Below are 16,912 nucleotides of genomic sequence, written 5' to 3'. Positions count from 1 at the left end.
AGTACTGAGGGAGCGCTGCAATGTCGGAGGGACAGTACTGAGGGAGCGCTGCACTGTCGGATGGTGAGTGCTACACTGTCGGAGGGGCAGTACCGAGGGAGCGCTGCACTGTCGGAGTGGCAGTACTGAGGGAGCACTGCGCTGTCAGAGGTGCCGGCATTCAGATGAGATGTTAAACCGAGGCCCCATCTGCCCCCTCAGGTGGACGTAAAAGAACCCAAGGCACTATTTCAAAGATGAGCAGGCAAGTTCCCCCCGGTGTCCTGGCCAATACTTATCCCTCAACCAACATCATGAAAACAGATTATCTGGTCATTATCACATTGTTGTTTGTGGGATCTTGCTGTGCTCAAATTGCCTGCTGCGTTTCCTACATTACAACAGTGACTACATTTCAATAGTTCTTCATTGGCTGTAAAGCGCTTTGGGACGTCCTGAGGTCGTGAAAGGCGCTGGAGAAATGCAAGTCTTTCTTTCTTTGAGCCACGCCTTACACACAAAGGTGCTTTTTAACTTTACTTTTATTGATTGTTTTGTTTTGACTTGTGTTTAGGAGCTGAAGCGTCAAGCCAAGACTGAAGAGACGGATTCTGACGAGGAGGTGGAGGAGAGCGGCGATGATGATGATGATGATGACGAGGTCCGCCCTCTGTCGGCGGGAGGGGCTGATCCTGACCCGAGCGGTGACGGGAAGCTTCACGTGTTCACTGTCAGCTCCACCGAGTATCTGAAACTGCGGGGCAAGCTGCTCCGTGACGGACCCCCTCAGGTGTTCAACAGTATCAAGGACACAGGTACAAATCTCTCCTGCCTCCCCAAGACTTGTATACGGAGGAGCGCGGGATGGCGGGGGTGGGGGGTGCTGGTGAAGAGTTAGGAATGGAGGCCCCTTCCCCATCATGGGCCCAATCGTAGACCTAACCCCCAGTGCGTTTGGCTCAGTCGGTAGCCCTCTTCCCTTCTCACTCAGAAGGGCTCAAACTGTACTCTAGGACTTGGGCACATCATCGAATCATACAGCACCGAAGGAGGCCGTTCGGCCCATCGTGCCTGTGCCGGCTGTGTGAAAGAGCTCTCCAGTTAGTCCCACTCCCCTGCTATTTCATCATCGCCCTGCAAATTTCTCCCCTTCATGTATTTATCCAATTCGCTTTTGAAATTTACTATTGAATCTGCATCCCGCACCCTACGGTGACGTTCTGAGGGAGTGCTTCACTGTCAGAGGTGCCATCTTTCAGGTGAGATGTTGAACCGAGGCCCCGTTTACCTGTTAAGATGGATGTGGCAGATCCCATGGTGCTATTTGAAGCAGTGTAAGGAGTTCGCCCGGTTTCATCCCTCAGTCAACACCGGCAAAATTCAATTTACTGGAGATTTGTCTCATTGCTGTTGGTGGCATCTTGCTGTGTGCAAAATGGCTGCCACCTTTGCCAGTGAATGCATTTAAAGGTCGTGCCTTCAGCCATCTTGGCCCCGCCACTCGCTACAGAATACCCAGCCTCTGACCTGCTCTAGTTGGAACATAGGAACAGGAGGAGGCCATTGAGCTCCTCGAGCCTGATCCGCCATTCAGTGAGATCATGGCTGATCTGCGACCTAACTCCATATACCCGCCTTTGGCCCATATCCCTTAATACCTTTGGTTAACAAAAAGCTATCAATCTCCGATTTAAAATTAACAATTGACCCAACATCAATTGCCATATGCGAAGAGAGTTCCAAACTTCGACCACCCTTTGCATATAGAAGTGTTTCCAAACTTCACTCCTGAACGATCTGGCTCTAATTTTTAGATTTTGCCCCTCGTCCTAGAATCCTCAACCAATGGCAATAATTTCTCTCTATCTACCCTGTCAGTTCTCCCTTAATATCTTGAAAACTTCGAGTTATGCGGCTGGTCCAGTTGAGTTTCTGGTTATTGGTGACCCCCAGGATGTTAATGGTGGGGTCCAAACATGGACAAAGGAGCTGAATTCCAGAGGTGAGGAGAGTAACTGCCCTCGACATCAGGGCATCATTTGACCGAGTGTGGCATCAAGGAGCCCTAGTAAAACTGAAGTCAATGGGAATCAGGGGGAAAACGCTCCACTGGCTGGTTAGTTGATCGATAACCGGGTCCAGGCTGGCGACAGCGGGCCGCTTGGGATGGAGAGGTGGACCAGAGGGAGATTGATTCTGTTTTTTTTGCTCCGATTTGTTGTAGAAATCCCGGCGGTGCAGCAGTTCATCCAGCAGATTACTCTCGCACGGCGAGTGCTGGCCACAGAGATGGTCATCCGCAAAGTCGCCACCTTTGTCAGTCACGTGGTCACGTACCTGACCAATCGTAGAGCGCAGGTAAAGGATAGGGCCCGTGTGCAGAGTTAGCAACATCGGGGGGTGGGGGCTAGTGTCGGGGGAGGGGGGCCAGTGTTGTGGGAGGGGGGGCAGTGTCAGGGTAGGGGGGATAGGGCAATGTCGAGGAGGGGGCATCGTTGGGGGTCTTGTCGGGGCAGTGTTGTACACAATCCTCCCTCCCAGGGATGATTCGGCCTTCACACACTGCCTGCTTGACTCCAGCTCCCTCTGTAGCTGCAGCTTGCAGTGTGTGGGGGGGGTCAGGGTGCAGCTGTGGGTTTGAGCTTCTGGGTTCAGTGTCCGGATCCGATTCCCCGGACTATCTCCGGGTTCAGTGTCCGGATCCGATTCCCCGGACTATCTCCGGGTTCAGTGTCCGGATCCGATTCCCCGGACTGTCTCCGGGTTCAGTGTCCGGATCCGATTCCCCCAGAGTATCTCCGGGTTCAGTGTCCGGATCCGATTCCCTGGACTATCTCCGGGTTCAGTGTCCGGATCCGATTCCCCGGACTATCTCCGGGTTCAGTGTCCGGATCCGATTCCCCGGACTATCTCCGGGTTCAGTGTCTGGATGCGATTCCCTGGACTATCTCCGGGTTCAGTGTCAGGATCTGATTCCCCGGACTATCTCCGGGATCAGTGTCCGGATCCGATTCCCCGGAGTATCTCCAGGTTCCGTGTCCAGATCCGATTCCCCGGAGTATCTCCCAGTTCAGTGTCCCGATCCGATTCCCTGGACTATCTCCGGGTTCAGTGTCTGGATCCGATTCCCCCGGAGTATCTCCGGGTCCTGTGTCCGGATCCGATTCCCCGGACTATCTCCGGGTTCAGTGTCCGGATCCGATTCCCCGGACTATCTCCGGGTTCAGTGTCCGGATCCGACTCGCCGGACTGTCTCCGGGTTCAGTGTCCGGATCCGATTCCCCGGACTATCTCCGGGTTCAGTGTCTGGATGCGATTCCCTGGACTATCTCCGGGTTCAGTGTCAGGATCTGATTCCCCGGACTATCTCCGGGATCAGTGTCCGGATCCGATTCCCCGGACTATCTCCAGGTTCCGTGTCCAGATCCGATTCCCCGGACTATCTCCGGGTTCAGTGTGCGGATCCGATTCCCCCAGAGTATCTCCGGGTTCAGTGTCCGGATCCGATTCCCCGGACTGTCTCCGGGTTCAGTGTCCGGATCCGATTCCCCGGAGTATCTCCCAGTTCAGTGTCCCGATCCGATTCCCTGGACTATCTCTGGGTTCAGTGTCAGGATCCGATTCCCCGGACTATCTCTGGGATCAGTGTCCGATCCGATTCCCCGGACTATCTCCGGGTTCAGTGTCTGGATCCGATTCCCCGGACTATCTCCGGGTTCAGTGTCCGGATCCGACTCGCCGGACTGTCTCCAGGTTCAGTGTCCGGATCCGATTCCCCGGAGTATCTCCGGGTTCAGTGTCTGGATCCGATTCCCCCGGAGTATCTCCGGGTCCTGTGTCCGGATCCGATTCCCCGGACCATCTCCGGGTTCAGTGTCCGGATCCGACTCGCCGGAGTATCTCCCGGTTCAGTGTCCCGATCCGATTCCCCGGAGTATCTCCGGGTTCAGTGTCTGGATCCGATTCCCCCGGACTATCTCCGGGTCCTGTGTCTGGATCCGATTCCCCGGACCATCTCCGGGTTCAGTGTCCGGATCCGACTCGCCGGACTGTCTCCAGGTTCAGTGTCCGGATCCGATTCCCCGGAGTATCTCCCGGTTCAGTGTCCCGATCCGATTCCCTGGACTATCTCCGGGTTCAGTGTCAGGATCCGATTCCCCGGACTATCTCCAGGTTCAGTGTCCGGATCCGATTCCCCGGACTATCTCCGGGTTCAGTGTCCGGATCCGATTCCCCGGACTATCTCCGGGATCAGTGTCCGGATCCGATTCCCCGGACTATCTCCGGGTTCTGTGTCCGGATCCGATTTCCCGGACTATCTCCGGGTTCTGTGTCCGGATCCGATTCCCCAGACTATCTCCGGGTTCAGTGTCCGGATCCGATTCCCCGGACTATCTCCGGGTTCTGTGTCCGGATCCGATTCCCCGGACTATCTCCGGGTTCTGTGTCCGGATCCGATTCCCCAGACTATCTCCGGGTTCAGTGTCCGGATCCGATTATCCGGACTATCTTCGGGTTGTGTTTCACAGTGCGGACTTTCTGCCGTCTCTTCTCAGGATGCCACGTACCAGGCTCAGGTCCGTGAGACGGTGCAGGTCTGCCTGTCCCATGTCAGAGAGTTCTTCCAGCAGACGGCCGAGGATTGTAACCGGGAATTTTGGATCTCCTTCTCGGCCATCGAGGCGCAGCTGAAATTAGGGAAGAAGTTGGCCATGAAGATTTGTGAGGACAGCGTGCTGAGGTGGGGGTCACGGGTAAGTGAGCAGCGTTCATATTGAAGCAAAAGCAAAACGTTAACTCTGTTCCTCTCTCCACAGATGCTGCCTGACCTGCTGAGTATTTCCAGCATTTTCTGTTTTGATTTCATATTAAAGCACTGTTTAATCGACAGTGTACAAGGATCTGTTTCCCACACAATTACTTTTTCCTTTCCCACACAATCAAAAGAGGTTAGAGCACAGAAGGAGGCCATTCGGTCCATTGTATCTGTGCCAGCTCTTCCCTGTATCAATCCCAAACTAACCCCACTGCCCCGCGCTCTCCCCTTATCCCTGTATTAATCCCACAGCCCCACTCCCACTCCATATCCCTGTATCAGTCTCAAACTAATCCCACAGCCCCACTCCCGCTCCATATCCCTGTATCAGTCTCAAACTAATCCCACAGCCCCACTCCCGCTCCATATCCCTGTAAATCCCAAACTAATCCCACAGCCCCACTCCCGCTCCATATCCCTGTATCAATCCCAAACTAATCCCAAAGCCTCACTCCTGCTCCATATCCCTGTATCAATCCCAAACTAATCCCACAGCCCCACTCCCACTCCATATCCCTGTATCAATCCCAAACTAATCCCAAAGCCTCACTCCCACTCCATATCCCTGTATCAGTCTCAAACTAATCCCACAGCCCCACTCCCGCTCCATATCCCTGTAAATCCCAAACTAATCCCACAGCCCCACTCCTGCTCCATATCCCTGTAAATCCCAAACTAATCCCACAGCCCCACTCCCGCTCCATATCCCTGTATCAGTCTCAAACTAATCCCACAGCCCCACTCCCGCTCCATATCCCTGTAAATCCCAAACTAATCCCACAGCCCCACTCCCGCTCCATATCCCTGTATCAATCCCAAACTAATCCCACAGCCCCACTCCCGCTCCATATCCCTGTATCAATCCCAAACTAATCCCACAGCCCCACTCCCGCTCCATATCCCTGTAAATCCCAAACTAATCCCACAGCCCCACTCCTGCTCCATATCCCTGTAAATCCCAAACTAATCCCACAGCCCCACTCCCGCTCCATATCCCTGTATCAGTCCCAAACTAATCCCACAGCCCCACTCCCGCTCCATATCCCTGTATCAATCCCAAACTAATCCCAAAGCCTCACTCCTGCTCCATATCCCTGTATCAATCCCAAACTAATCCCACAGCCCCACTCCCGCTCCATATCCCTGTATCAATCCCAAACTAATCCCAAAGCCTCACTCCTGCTCCATATCCCTGTATCAATCCCAAACTAATCCCACAGCCCCACTCCCACTCCATATCCCTGTATCAATCCCAAACTAATCCCAAAGCCCCACTCCCGCTCCATATCCCTGTATCAATCCCAAACTAATCCCACAGCCCCACTCCCGCTCCATATCCCTGTATCAATCCCAAGCTAATCCCACTGCCCCGCGCTCTCCCCTTATCCCTGTATTAATCCCACAGCCCCACTCCCGCTCCATATCCCTGTATCAATCCCAAACTAATCCCACAGCCCCACTCCCGCTCCATATCCCTGTATCAATCCAAACTAATACCAAAGCCCCACTCCCGCTCCATATCCCTGTATCAATCCCAAACTAATCCCAAAGCCCCACTCCCGCTCCATATCCCTGTATCAATCCAAACTAATCCCACAGCCCCACTCCCGCTCCATATCCCTGTATCAATCCCAAACTAATCCCACAGCCCCACTCCCGCTCCATATCCCTGTATCAATCCCAAACTAATCCCAAAGCCCCACTCCCGCTCCATATCCCTGTATCAATCCAAACTAATCCCACAGCCCCACTCCCACTCCATATCCCTGTATCAATCCCAAACTAATCCCACAGCCCCACTCCCGCTCCATATCCCTGTATCAATCCAAACTAATCCCACAGCCCCACTCCCACTCCATATCCCTGTATCAATCCCAAACTAATCCCACAGCCCCACTCCCGCTCCATCTTAGATCTGGTCCTGTGTAACGAGACAGGATTAATTAAAAATGTCCTAGTAAAGGATCCCCTTGGGATGAGTGACCATAACATGGTTGAATTCCATATTCAATTAGAGGGTGAGAAGGTTGGATCTCAAACAAGCGTGCTAAGCTTGAATAAAGGAGACTATGAAGGTATGAGAGCAGAATTGAGCAAAGTGGATTGGGAAAATAGATTAAAGGGTAAGACGATACATGATCAGTGGTGTACATTTAAGGAGTTATTTTACAACTTCCAAAAAATATATATTCCACTGAGAAGAAAAGGGTGTAAAAGAAAAGACAGCCATCCGTGGCTAAGTAAAGAAATTAAGGATAGTATTCGACTAAAAACAAGGGCATATAAGGTGGCCAAATCTAGTGGGAGGATAGAGGATTGGGAAAACTTTAAAAGACAGCAAAAAATAACAAAAAGATTGGTTAGGAAAGGGAAGATAGATTATGAAAGTAAATTAGCAAAAAATATAAAAACAGATAGTAAGAGTTTTTATAGTTATATAAAAAGAAAAAGGGTGGCTAAAGTAAATGTTGGTCCCTTAGAGGATGAGACCGGGAAATTAATGGTGGGAAATATGGAGATGGCAAAAACACTGAATGAATATTTTGTATCAGTCTTTACAGTAGAGGACACCAAGAATATCCCAACACTGGACAAGCAGGGGGCTATAGGGGGGGAGGAGATAAACACGATCAAAATCACTAAAGAAGTGGTACTCGGTAAAATAATGGGACTCAAGGCGGATAAATCGCCTGGACCTGATGGCTTACATCCAAGGGTCTTGAGGGAAGCGGCGGTAGGGATTGTGGATGCATTGGTAATAATCTTCCAAAACTCCCTGGACTCAGCAAAGGTCCCAGCAGACTGGAAAACTGCTAATGTAACACCCTTATTTAACAAGGGCAGTAGACAGAAGGCTGGAAACTATAGACCGGTTAGCCTAACATCTGTGGTAGGTAAAATTTTGGAGTCCATTATTAAGGAGACAGTAACAGGACATTTGGATAATCATAGTTTAATAAGACAAAGTCAGCATGGTTTTATGAAGGGGAAGTCATGTTTGACAAATTTGCTGGAGTTCTTTGAGGAAGTAACATATAGGGTGGATAAAGGTGAACCAGTGGACGTGGTGTATTTAGACTTCCAAAAGGCATTTGACAAGGTGCCACACAAAAGATTATTGCTTAAGATAAAAAATCACGGGATTGGGGGTAATATTCTGGCATGGATAGAGGATTGGCTATCTAACAGAAGGCAGAGAGTTGGGATAAATGGTTCATTCTCAGACTGGCAATCAGTAACTAGTGGTGTTCCGCAGGGGTCAGTGCTGGGTCCCCAACTCTTTACAATCTATATTAACGATTTGGAGGAGGGGACCGAGTGTAACATATCAAAGTTTGCAGATGATACTAAGATGGGAGGGAAAGTAGTGAGAGAGGAGGACATAAAAAACCTGCAAGGGGACATAGACAGGCTAAGTAAGTGGGCAGAGACTTGGCAGATGGAATACAATACTGGAAAGTGTGAGGTTATGCACTTTGGCAGGAAAAATCGTAGAGCAAGTTATTATCTTAATGGCAAGAAACTGGAAAGTACTGAAGTACAACGGGATCTGGGGGTCCTGGTGCACGAAACTCAAAAGGTTAGTATGCAGGTGCAGCAAGTGATCAAGAAGGCCAATGGAATGTTGGCTTTCATTGCTAGGGGGATAGAATATAAAAATAGGGAGGTATTGCTTCAGTTGTACAAGGTATTGGTGAGACTGCACCTGGAATACTGCATACAGTTTTGGTGTCCATACTTAAGAAAAGACATACTTGCTCTCGAGTCAGTACAAAGAAGGTTCACTCGGTTAATCCCGGGGATGAGGGGATGGACATATGAGGAGAGGTTGAGTAGATTGGGACTCTACTCATTGGAGTTCAGAAGAATGAGAGGCGATCTTATTGAAACATATAAGATTGTGAAGGGGTTGGATCGGGTGGATGCGGGGAGGATGTTCCAGATGATGGGTGAAACTAGAACTAGGGGGCATAGTCTTAGAATAAGGGGCTGCTCTTTCAAAACTGAGATTAGGAGGAACTACTTCACTCAGAGGGTGGTAGGTCCATGGAATATGCTGCCCCAAAAAGCTGTAGAAGCTACATCATTACATAAATTTAAAACAGAAATAGACAGTTTCCTAGAAGAAAAGGGAATTAAGGGTTGCGGGGAGCGGGCAGGAATTTGGACATGAGTCTAGGTTCGGATCGGACATGGCCCTGTGGGTAGCGGAGCGGGCCCAGGGGCCGTGTAGCCTGATCCTGCTCCTATTTCGTGTGTCTAATTCTGTTAGATTCAGGAGACGGTTCTGTGATAGTGGATTGGCGGTTAGGATCAGATCAGCCATGATCTTATTGAATGGCGGAGCAGGCTCGAGGGGCCGATTGGCCAACTCCTGCTCCTATTTCTTATGTTCTTATATCCCTGTATCAATCCCAAACTAATCCCACAGCCCCACTCCCGCTCCATATCCCTGTATCAATCCCAAACTAATCCCACAGCCCCACTCCCGCTCCATATCCCTGTATCAATCCCAAACTAATCCCACAGCCCCACTCCCGCTCCATATCCCTGTATCAATCCCAAACTAATCCCACAGCCCCACTCCCGCTCCATATCCCTGTATCAATCCCAAACTAATCCCACAGCCCCACTCCCGCTCCATATCCCTGTATCAATCCCAAACTAATCCCACAGCCCCACTCCCGCTCCATATCCCTGTATCAATCCCAAACTAATCCCAGAGCCCCGCTCCATATCCCTGTATCAATCCCAAACCAATCCCACAGCCCCACTCCCGCTCCATATCCCAAACTAATCCCACAGCCCCACTCCCGCTCCATATCCCTGTATCAATCCCAAACTAATCCCAAAGCCCCACTCCCGCTCCATAGCCCTGTATCAATCCCAAGCTAATCCCACTGCCCTGCGCTCTCCCCTTATCCCTGTATTAATCCCAAACTAATCCCACAGCCCCACTCCCGCTCCATAGCCCTGTATCAATCCCAAGCTAATCCCACTGCCCCGCGCTCTCCCCTTATCCCTGTATCAATCCCAAACTAATCCCACAGCCCCACTCCCGCTCCATATCCCTGTATCAATCCCAAACTAATCCCAAAGCCCCACTCCCGCTCCATATCCCTGTATCAATCCCAAACTAATCCCAGAGCCCCACTCCCGCTCCATATCCCTGTATCAATCCAAAGTTGTTTCCAGTGGCGGGAGGATCAGTAACCAGAGGACACAGATTTAAGATAATTGCCAAAAGAACCAGAGTGGAGATGAGAATTTTTTCTTTACACAGCGAGTTGTGATGATCTGGAATTCACTGTCTGAAAGGGTGGTGGAAGATTCAATAATAACTTTCAAAAGGGATTTGGATAAATACTTGAAAAGGAAAAATTTACAGGGCTATGTGGAAAGAGTGGGGGAGTGAGACTACTTGGATAGTTCTTTCAAAGGGCTGGCACAGGCACGACGGGCCGAATGGCCTTCTCCTGTGCTGTGGATTTTCTGTAGCACCGGCCCTCGGTGCTGTGTGATTCTTGTCGGTTTCCCAGGCCTCACCTTGTGTTGCTTCTCTCCCCTCTCTGGTGAACAGCCTCCCAATGGCTATCCGTACCCGACCTATAAAGCTACCTGCGACCGCAACGGAACTTTCACCTCCCCCGCCTGTGGACTCATCGACTTCAACGAGGAGCTGACGCACCCAATGCTCACGTCCCTGCTGGTGGTCTGGAATGAGGTGTTCACGTAAGTCGTCTGAATCCAGGACCCTCGTGCCGGAGGAGAGGTAATAGTGGGTTGGGGGGAGGATGGAGAAGGGAGTGGGGGAAAGGGAGGGGAAGGAAAGGAGCAGGGGGGAGGGAGGGGAATGAAAGGAGCAGAGGGGTGAGGGGGGAAGGGAAAGGAAAGGGAGGGGGAAGAGGGGAGGGAGAGTGGCGAGCAGGGACGGGGAGGGGGGAAAGGAACGGAGAGGTGGGGAAGGGGGCGAGCAGCGTTGGGGGATGTGCTGTACTTTGCCCCCCTGGCTTGCCCCGTTGGCCGTGTGTGTCTCAGGTTCTCGGTGACTGTCCTCTCTCTCTCTCTCTCTCTCTCTCTCTCTCTCTCTGCAGCAAGTCCGTCTTTCAGCATTTGGCGAGATTCAAGACGGCAGTCCTGGTGAAACTCCGACGTTTCTTCAGCGACCTCAAGCAGCGTCTGTGGCGGATCGAGAGGGACACGCAACCCGTGGATTACATCCTGCAGCAGCAACTCCCTGCCGTGGAAGCCAAGGTCTGTGACGGCAGCACGGCCCTCGCCCCCTGTCTCGTCCCCCGTCTCGCCCCAGTCGCTCACCCCCGTCGCCCCCCCTCGCCCCCAAACTATTCAGAACACAAATCTCCCAGAAATTCACTTTTTTTCCCTTCAATTAACTAGTTGTTTATATCAAAAATAAAGTATGAAAGTAGCACGAATGCCACGGTGACTCAACCAAAATGGCCGCCCGCACAGCAGTGGGTTTTCCGTCTGAAGAACCAGTTCAGGCCTATTTCTGAGGCTTATTTACCCCCTCTAACCCTGTTGGCCCCGGGTACTTTTTCTAGGGATTGTTGGGATAACTGAATTCTCTCTCTCTCTCACACAGCTGGACAACTTTATCCTGACGCTCGTGGAAGACATCATTACGCGACACCGAAGCATCTCCAGAATATTGAACCCGGCCGTCCAGCATGAGATGACAACTGCCTACACGGGTAAGTGATCGCTCACAATGCGCTTAGCTGTTTATCACCAGTTCCTAAATCAACACCAGACTGTAGGATGCCCCTTCTCCCCCTGGGGCCTGCAGTCAAATCCGACCCAGGCCTCCTCCATCTGTTGTCAGTAAGCAACCACACACAACGTTTTGCTAAACTATTGTGTGTCAGCCATGGCTTAGCGGGTAGCACTATCACCTCTGAGGCGGAAGGTTGTGGGTTCAAGTCCCACTCCAGAGCACATAATCCAGGCTGACACACCAGTGCAGTACTGAGGGAGCACTGCACTGTCGGAGGGTCAGCACTGAGGGAGCGCTGCACTGTCGCAGGGGCAGTACTGAGGGAGCGCCGCACTGTCGGAGGGTCAGTACTGAGGGAGCGCCGCACTGTCGGAGGGGCAGTACTGAGGGAGTGCGGCACTGTCGGAGGGGCAGTACTGAGGGAGCGCCGCACTGTCGGAGGGGCAGTACTGAGGGAGCGCCGCACTGTCGGAGGGGCAGTACTGAGGGAGCGCCGCACTGTCGGAGGGGCAGTGCTGAGGGAGCGCCGCACTGTCGGAGGGGCAGTACTGAGGGAGCGCCGCACTGTCGGAGGGGCAGTACTGAGGGAGCGCCGCACTGTCGGAGGGTCAGTACTGAGGGAGTGCGGCACTGTCGGAGGGGCAGTACTGAGGGAGTGCTGCACTGTCGGAGGGGCAGTACTGAGGGAGTGCTGCACTGTCGGAGGGTCAGTACTGAGGGAGCGCTGCACTGTCGGAGGGGCAGTACTGAGGGAGTGCTGCACTGTCGGAGGGGCAGTACTGAGGGAGTGCTGCACTGTTGGAGGGGCCATCTTTCAGATGAGACGTTCAACCGAGGCCCCATCTGCGCTCTCAGGTGGACATAAAAGATCCCATGGCACTCTTTCAAAGAAGAGCAGGGGAGTTAACTTTTACCGCTGCACTATAGAGAGCATCCTGACGAACTGTATCACAGTATGGTATGGCAGCTGTAGCTACTATGACCGGAAAGCCCTGCAGCGGGTAGTCAAAACTGCCCAACGCATTACCGGCACCCGGCTACCGACCATAGAGCACATATACCAGAAACGCTGTTTACGGAGGTCACTGACCATCATCAAAGACCCTACCCACCCCAGCCACAGTCTGTTCGCCCTCCTGCCATCTGGGAGACGCTACAGATGCATTCGCACCCGAACAACCAGATTTAGGAACAGCTTCTTTCCCAGGGCTGTCATCCTACTGAACTCCACAAATAAACTCTAAAGCCTGCACATCTGCCAATGCACTTTATTATGGTTATATTTATGTTAATATACTACAAGCCAAATGTATGTTGAATGTTTAAATGTCTTAATCCAAATGTACACTCTCGGAAGCCGCAAGCCTACATTTCGTTGTACTGCACTTGTGCACTAACAATGACAATAAAAGTTGATTTGATTTTTGATTTGATTTGATTCTCCCCGGTGTACTTTTCCAATATTTATCTCTCAATCAACATCACTAAAACAGTTTACCTGGTCATTATCACAGTGCTGAGCTTGCTGTGCGCAAATTGGTTACCACGTTTCCTGCAGTAAATGATCTTCAAAAGCTTTTCATTGGCTGTAAAGCGCTTTGGGACGTCCTGAGGTGGTGAAAGGAGCTATAGAAATGCATGTTAGTTTGCTTGTTCTTTCATTCTTTACATTTAACCGTTTTTACAACTCCTCCCTTCAGCTTGTCAGTCGGAGTTTGGACCTGGCTGCTTTGCACGGATGAAATCTCACGTGGAGAACCACGTCCGGGCACACAGAGACTACATCTTCAACACCGCCTCGAGGAAGCTCATGGACCAACTCGACCTCCTACAGGTGAGGGGGGGCGGGGGGGGAGTCAGTCCGACAGTGGGGGGGGGGGGAGTCAGTCCGACAGGCGAGGGGGGTGGGGGGGAGTCAGTCCGACAGGCGAGGGGGGTGGGGGGGAGTCAGTCCGACAGGCGAGGGGGGGGGGGGGGAGTCAGTCCGACAGGCGAAGGGGGGGCGGGGAGAGGAGTCAGTCCGACAGGGGGGGGGGGGGGGAGAGGAGTCAGTCCGACAGGCGAGGGGGGGGGCGGAGTCAGTCCGACAGGCGAGGGGGGGGGGTGGGGAGAGTCAGTCCGACAGGCGAGGGGGGGGGGAGAGGAGTCAGTCCGACAGGCGAGGGGGGGGGCGGAGTCAGTCCGACAGGCGAGGGGGGGGCGGAGTCAGTCCGACAGGCGAGGGGGGGGGGGGGGAGTCAGTCCGACAGGCGAGGGGGGGGCGGAGTCAGTCCGACAGGCGAGGGGGGGGAGTCAGTCCGACAGGCGAGGGGGGGGGGGGGGAGTCAGTCCGACAGGCGACGGGGGGGGGGGGGAGTCAGTCCGACAGGCGAGGGGGGGGAGTCAGTCCGACAGGCGAGGGGGGGGGGGCGGAGTCAGTCCGACAGGGGGGGGGGGGGGGGGAGTCAGTCCGACAGGCGAGGGGGGGGGGGGGCAGAGTCAGTCCGACAGGCGAGGGGGGGGGGGGGAGTCAGTCCGACAGGCGAGGGGGGGGGGGGGGAGTCAGTCCGACAGGCGAGGGGGGGGGGGGGAGTCAGTCCGACAGGCGAGGGGGGGGGGGCGGAGGCAGTCCGACAGGCAAGGGGGGGGGCGGAGGCAGTCCGACAGGCGAGGGGGGGGGGTCAGTCCGACAGGCGAGGGGGGGGGGGGGGGTCAGTCCGAGAGGGGGGGGGGGGGAGTCAGTCCAACAGGCGAGGGGGGGGGGGAGAGTCAGTCCAACAGGCGAGGGGGGGGGGAGTCAGTCCGACAGGCGAGGGGGGGGGGGGAGTCAGTCCGACAGGCGAGGGGGGGGGGAGTCAGTCCGACAGGCGAGGGGGGGGGGAGTCAGTCCAACAGGCGAGGGGGGGGGGGGGAGTCAGTCCGACAGGCGAGGGGGGGTGGGGACAGTCCGACAGGGGGGGGGGGGGGAGTCAGTCCGACAGGGGGGGGGGGGGGGGGGGGGTCAGTCCGACAGGTGAATTGGGGGGGGGGGGTCAGTCCGACAGGCGAGGGGGGGGGGGTCAGTCCGACAGGTGAGGGTGGGGGGGGGGGGGGGGAGTCAGTCCGACAGGCGAGGGGGGGGGGGAGTCAGTCCGACAGGCGAGGGGGGGTGGGGACAGTCCGACAGGCGAGGGGGGGTGGGGACAGTCCGACAGGCGAAGGGGGGGGATCAGTCCGACAGGCGAAGGGGGGGGGATCAGTCCGACAGGCGAAGGGGGGGGGGTCAGTCCGACAGGCGAAGGAGGGGGGTGGGGGGGTCAGTCCGACAGGCGAAGGGGGGGGTGGTCAGTCCGACAGGCGAGGGGGGGTGGGTCAGTCCGACAGGCGAGGGGGGGTGGGTCAGTCCGACAGGCGAATTGGGGGGGGTCAGTCCGACAGGCGAGGGGGGGTGGGTCAGTCCGACAGGCGAGGGGGGGGAGTGGGTGGGTCAGTCCGACAGGCGAGGGGGGGAGTGGGGGGGTCAGTCCGACAGGCGAGGGGGGGAGTGGGGGGGTCAGTCCGACAGGCGAGTGGGGGGGTCAGTCCGACAGGCGAGTGGGGGGGTCAGTCCGACCGGCGAGGGGGGGGGGAGTGGGGGGTCAGTCCGACAGGCGAGGCGGGGAGTGGGGGGGTCAGTCCGACAGGCGAGGGGGGGAGTGGGGGGGTCAGTCCGACAGGCGAGTGGGGGGGGTCAGTCCGACAGGTGAGTGGGGGGGGTCAGTCCGACCGGCGAGGGGGGGGAGTGGGGGGTCAGTCCGACAGGCGAGGGGGGGAGAGATAACACCATTAGACCAGCAACCAGAGGCTAGAGATAAGACAAGACAGAGCCGGACGGAACGGCTGCACTCCCACACGGAACAAAAGCAACAGACACACAATACAAGGGGTGCCACACAGACCGACCAGCATACTGATTCGCAATCTTCCCCCACCACCGTGGAACCACAAGCGGGCCGCTCACAAGAGGTACGCACACACCAGACACCCCAGCCCAGCACACACACTATGAGTCCAAGCGAAAGCCACCAGACAGTAAACACAAACAAGGCTGACGTCGTAATACTCATAGACTCAAATGGGAAATTTCTATGGGAGAAAAAGCTATTCCCTAGAAGTAAAGTAGAAAAGATCTGGTGCCCAACAACAAACAGAGCCATGGGATGGCTGACCAAAGCCAGATTAGGCTCCCCCCAACACATAATAATACACACGGGCACAAATGACCTAAAGACCCAACAGAAAGAAGTAGCAACATCGCTCAGAGCAATGATTAGGAAAGCAAGCAGTACATTTCCAAATACTAGAATCACTGTTTCCACAATATTGCCGAGAACAGACTTCAACAACAACACAATTCATGAGATAAATGCCAGCATAGCAAGAGACTGCGAATCAAACCACAACGTACACCTGGCCCAACACCCCACCCTCGATGAGGAATGTCTTTACGACCACGTCCACATCCAAAGGCAAAGAATATCGATCTTTGCTAAAGCCCTGAAGGACGTCGCTTTTAACCGGGTCCATACCCAGACTCCAAGAGGACCCCCCCCCGACCACCAGAGATCAGCGGGGTACATATCAGGAACACTACAAGGACCACCAACACACCAACCGAGACCAGAGAGGATCCCCATGCAAAACAACAATATCAGACCTGCACCACTCCTGTCCCACAGGGGAATAGGACTGCTCCCAGCCAGACAGAGGGAGAGATGCACAGGACGTACGCAATACCTCAGACAGAAACAATCCATTAAGAGACAATAAGCAGATGTGCAGCAGCATCTACTTCCGCCTTATGGATCAAGGACTAATTAATAGAAAGAACTGTAACCAAATTGTATTAACTTTTGTAGACAACTGATGTGATCTTTTTTTTCCCACACTTAGACACGACAAACACGTACCACTCTTTAACCTATCATAGTAAAAGATCAAACTTAACATGAAATCCTTATATATTTCGACCTGGAATATCCAAGGTCTACGCTCTTCACTGCGAGAAGTGAAAAGTAGGACCCCAGAGTTCATAGATGAAACTAAAGACCTAGATATTATCATTTTACAGGAAACTTGGTATAAAGGAAAAGGACACACTGGCTGTCCCCAAGGGTACACTGAGCTGGTGGTCCCCTCCAATAAATTACCAAGTGTAACCCAAGGCAGAGACTCCGGAGGCATACTGATCTGGTTTAAAACAGAACTTAAGAATTACATCAAATTTATAAAAAAGGGCGAAAACCATATGTGGCTCAAACTTGAGAGGGAGATTATCTCAAACACCCAAGATGTTTACATTTGCGCACTTTATATCCCTCCAATCGATTCCCCGTACTTTAAAGAGGACACCTTCTCCAACATGGAGGGGGAAATTATCC

General features: G+C 53.8%; 1 protein-coding gene across 1 annotated transcript in view; it reads left to right on the top strand.

Annotated features, from left to right (window-relative positions):
- Positions 1–16,912, top strand: part of LOC147116867 (uncharacterized) — a 128,597-nt gene that overhangs the window by 78,976 nt on the left and 32,709 nt on the right. Inside the window, exons 17-23 of the mRNA XM_085987181.1 lie at positions 554–794; positions 2,204–2,337; positions 4,536–4,733; positions 10,377–10,528; positions 10,891–11,050; positions 11,403–11,511; positions 13,235–13,368. Coding sequence (XP_085843307.1) covers positions 554–794; positions 2,204–2,337; positions 4,536–4,733; positions 10,377–10,528; positions 10,891–11,050; positions 11,403–11,511; positions 13,235–13,368 — 1,128 coding nt within the window. The remainder of the gene's footprint in view (positions 1–553; positions 795–2,203; positions 2,338–4,535; positions 4,734–10,376; positions 10,529–10,890; positions 11,051–11,402; positions 11,512–13,234; positions 13,369–16,912) is intronic.

The sequence above is a fragment of the Somniosus microcephalus genome, chromosome 5 (genome assembly GCF_052327205.1).
Source record: "Somniosus microcephalus isolate GS21.2 chromosome 5, FLI_Smic_1.0, whole genome shotgun sequence".
NCBI lineage: Eukaryota > Metazoa > Chordata > Chondrichthyes > Squaliformes > Somniosidae > Somniosus > Somniosus microcephalus.
Note: the sequence above shows the minus strand (reverse complement) of the source record. Positions and strands in the feature narration are given on the sequence as shown.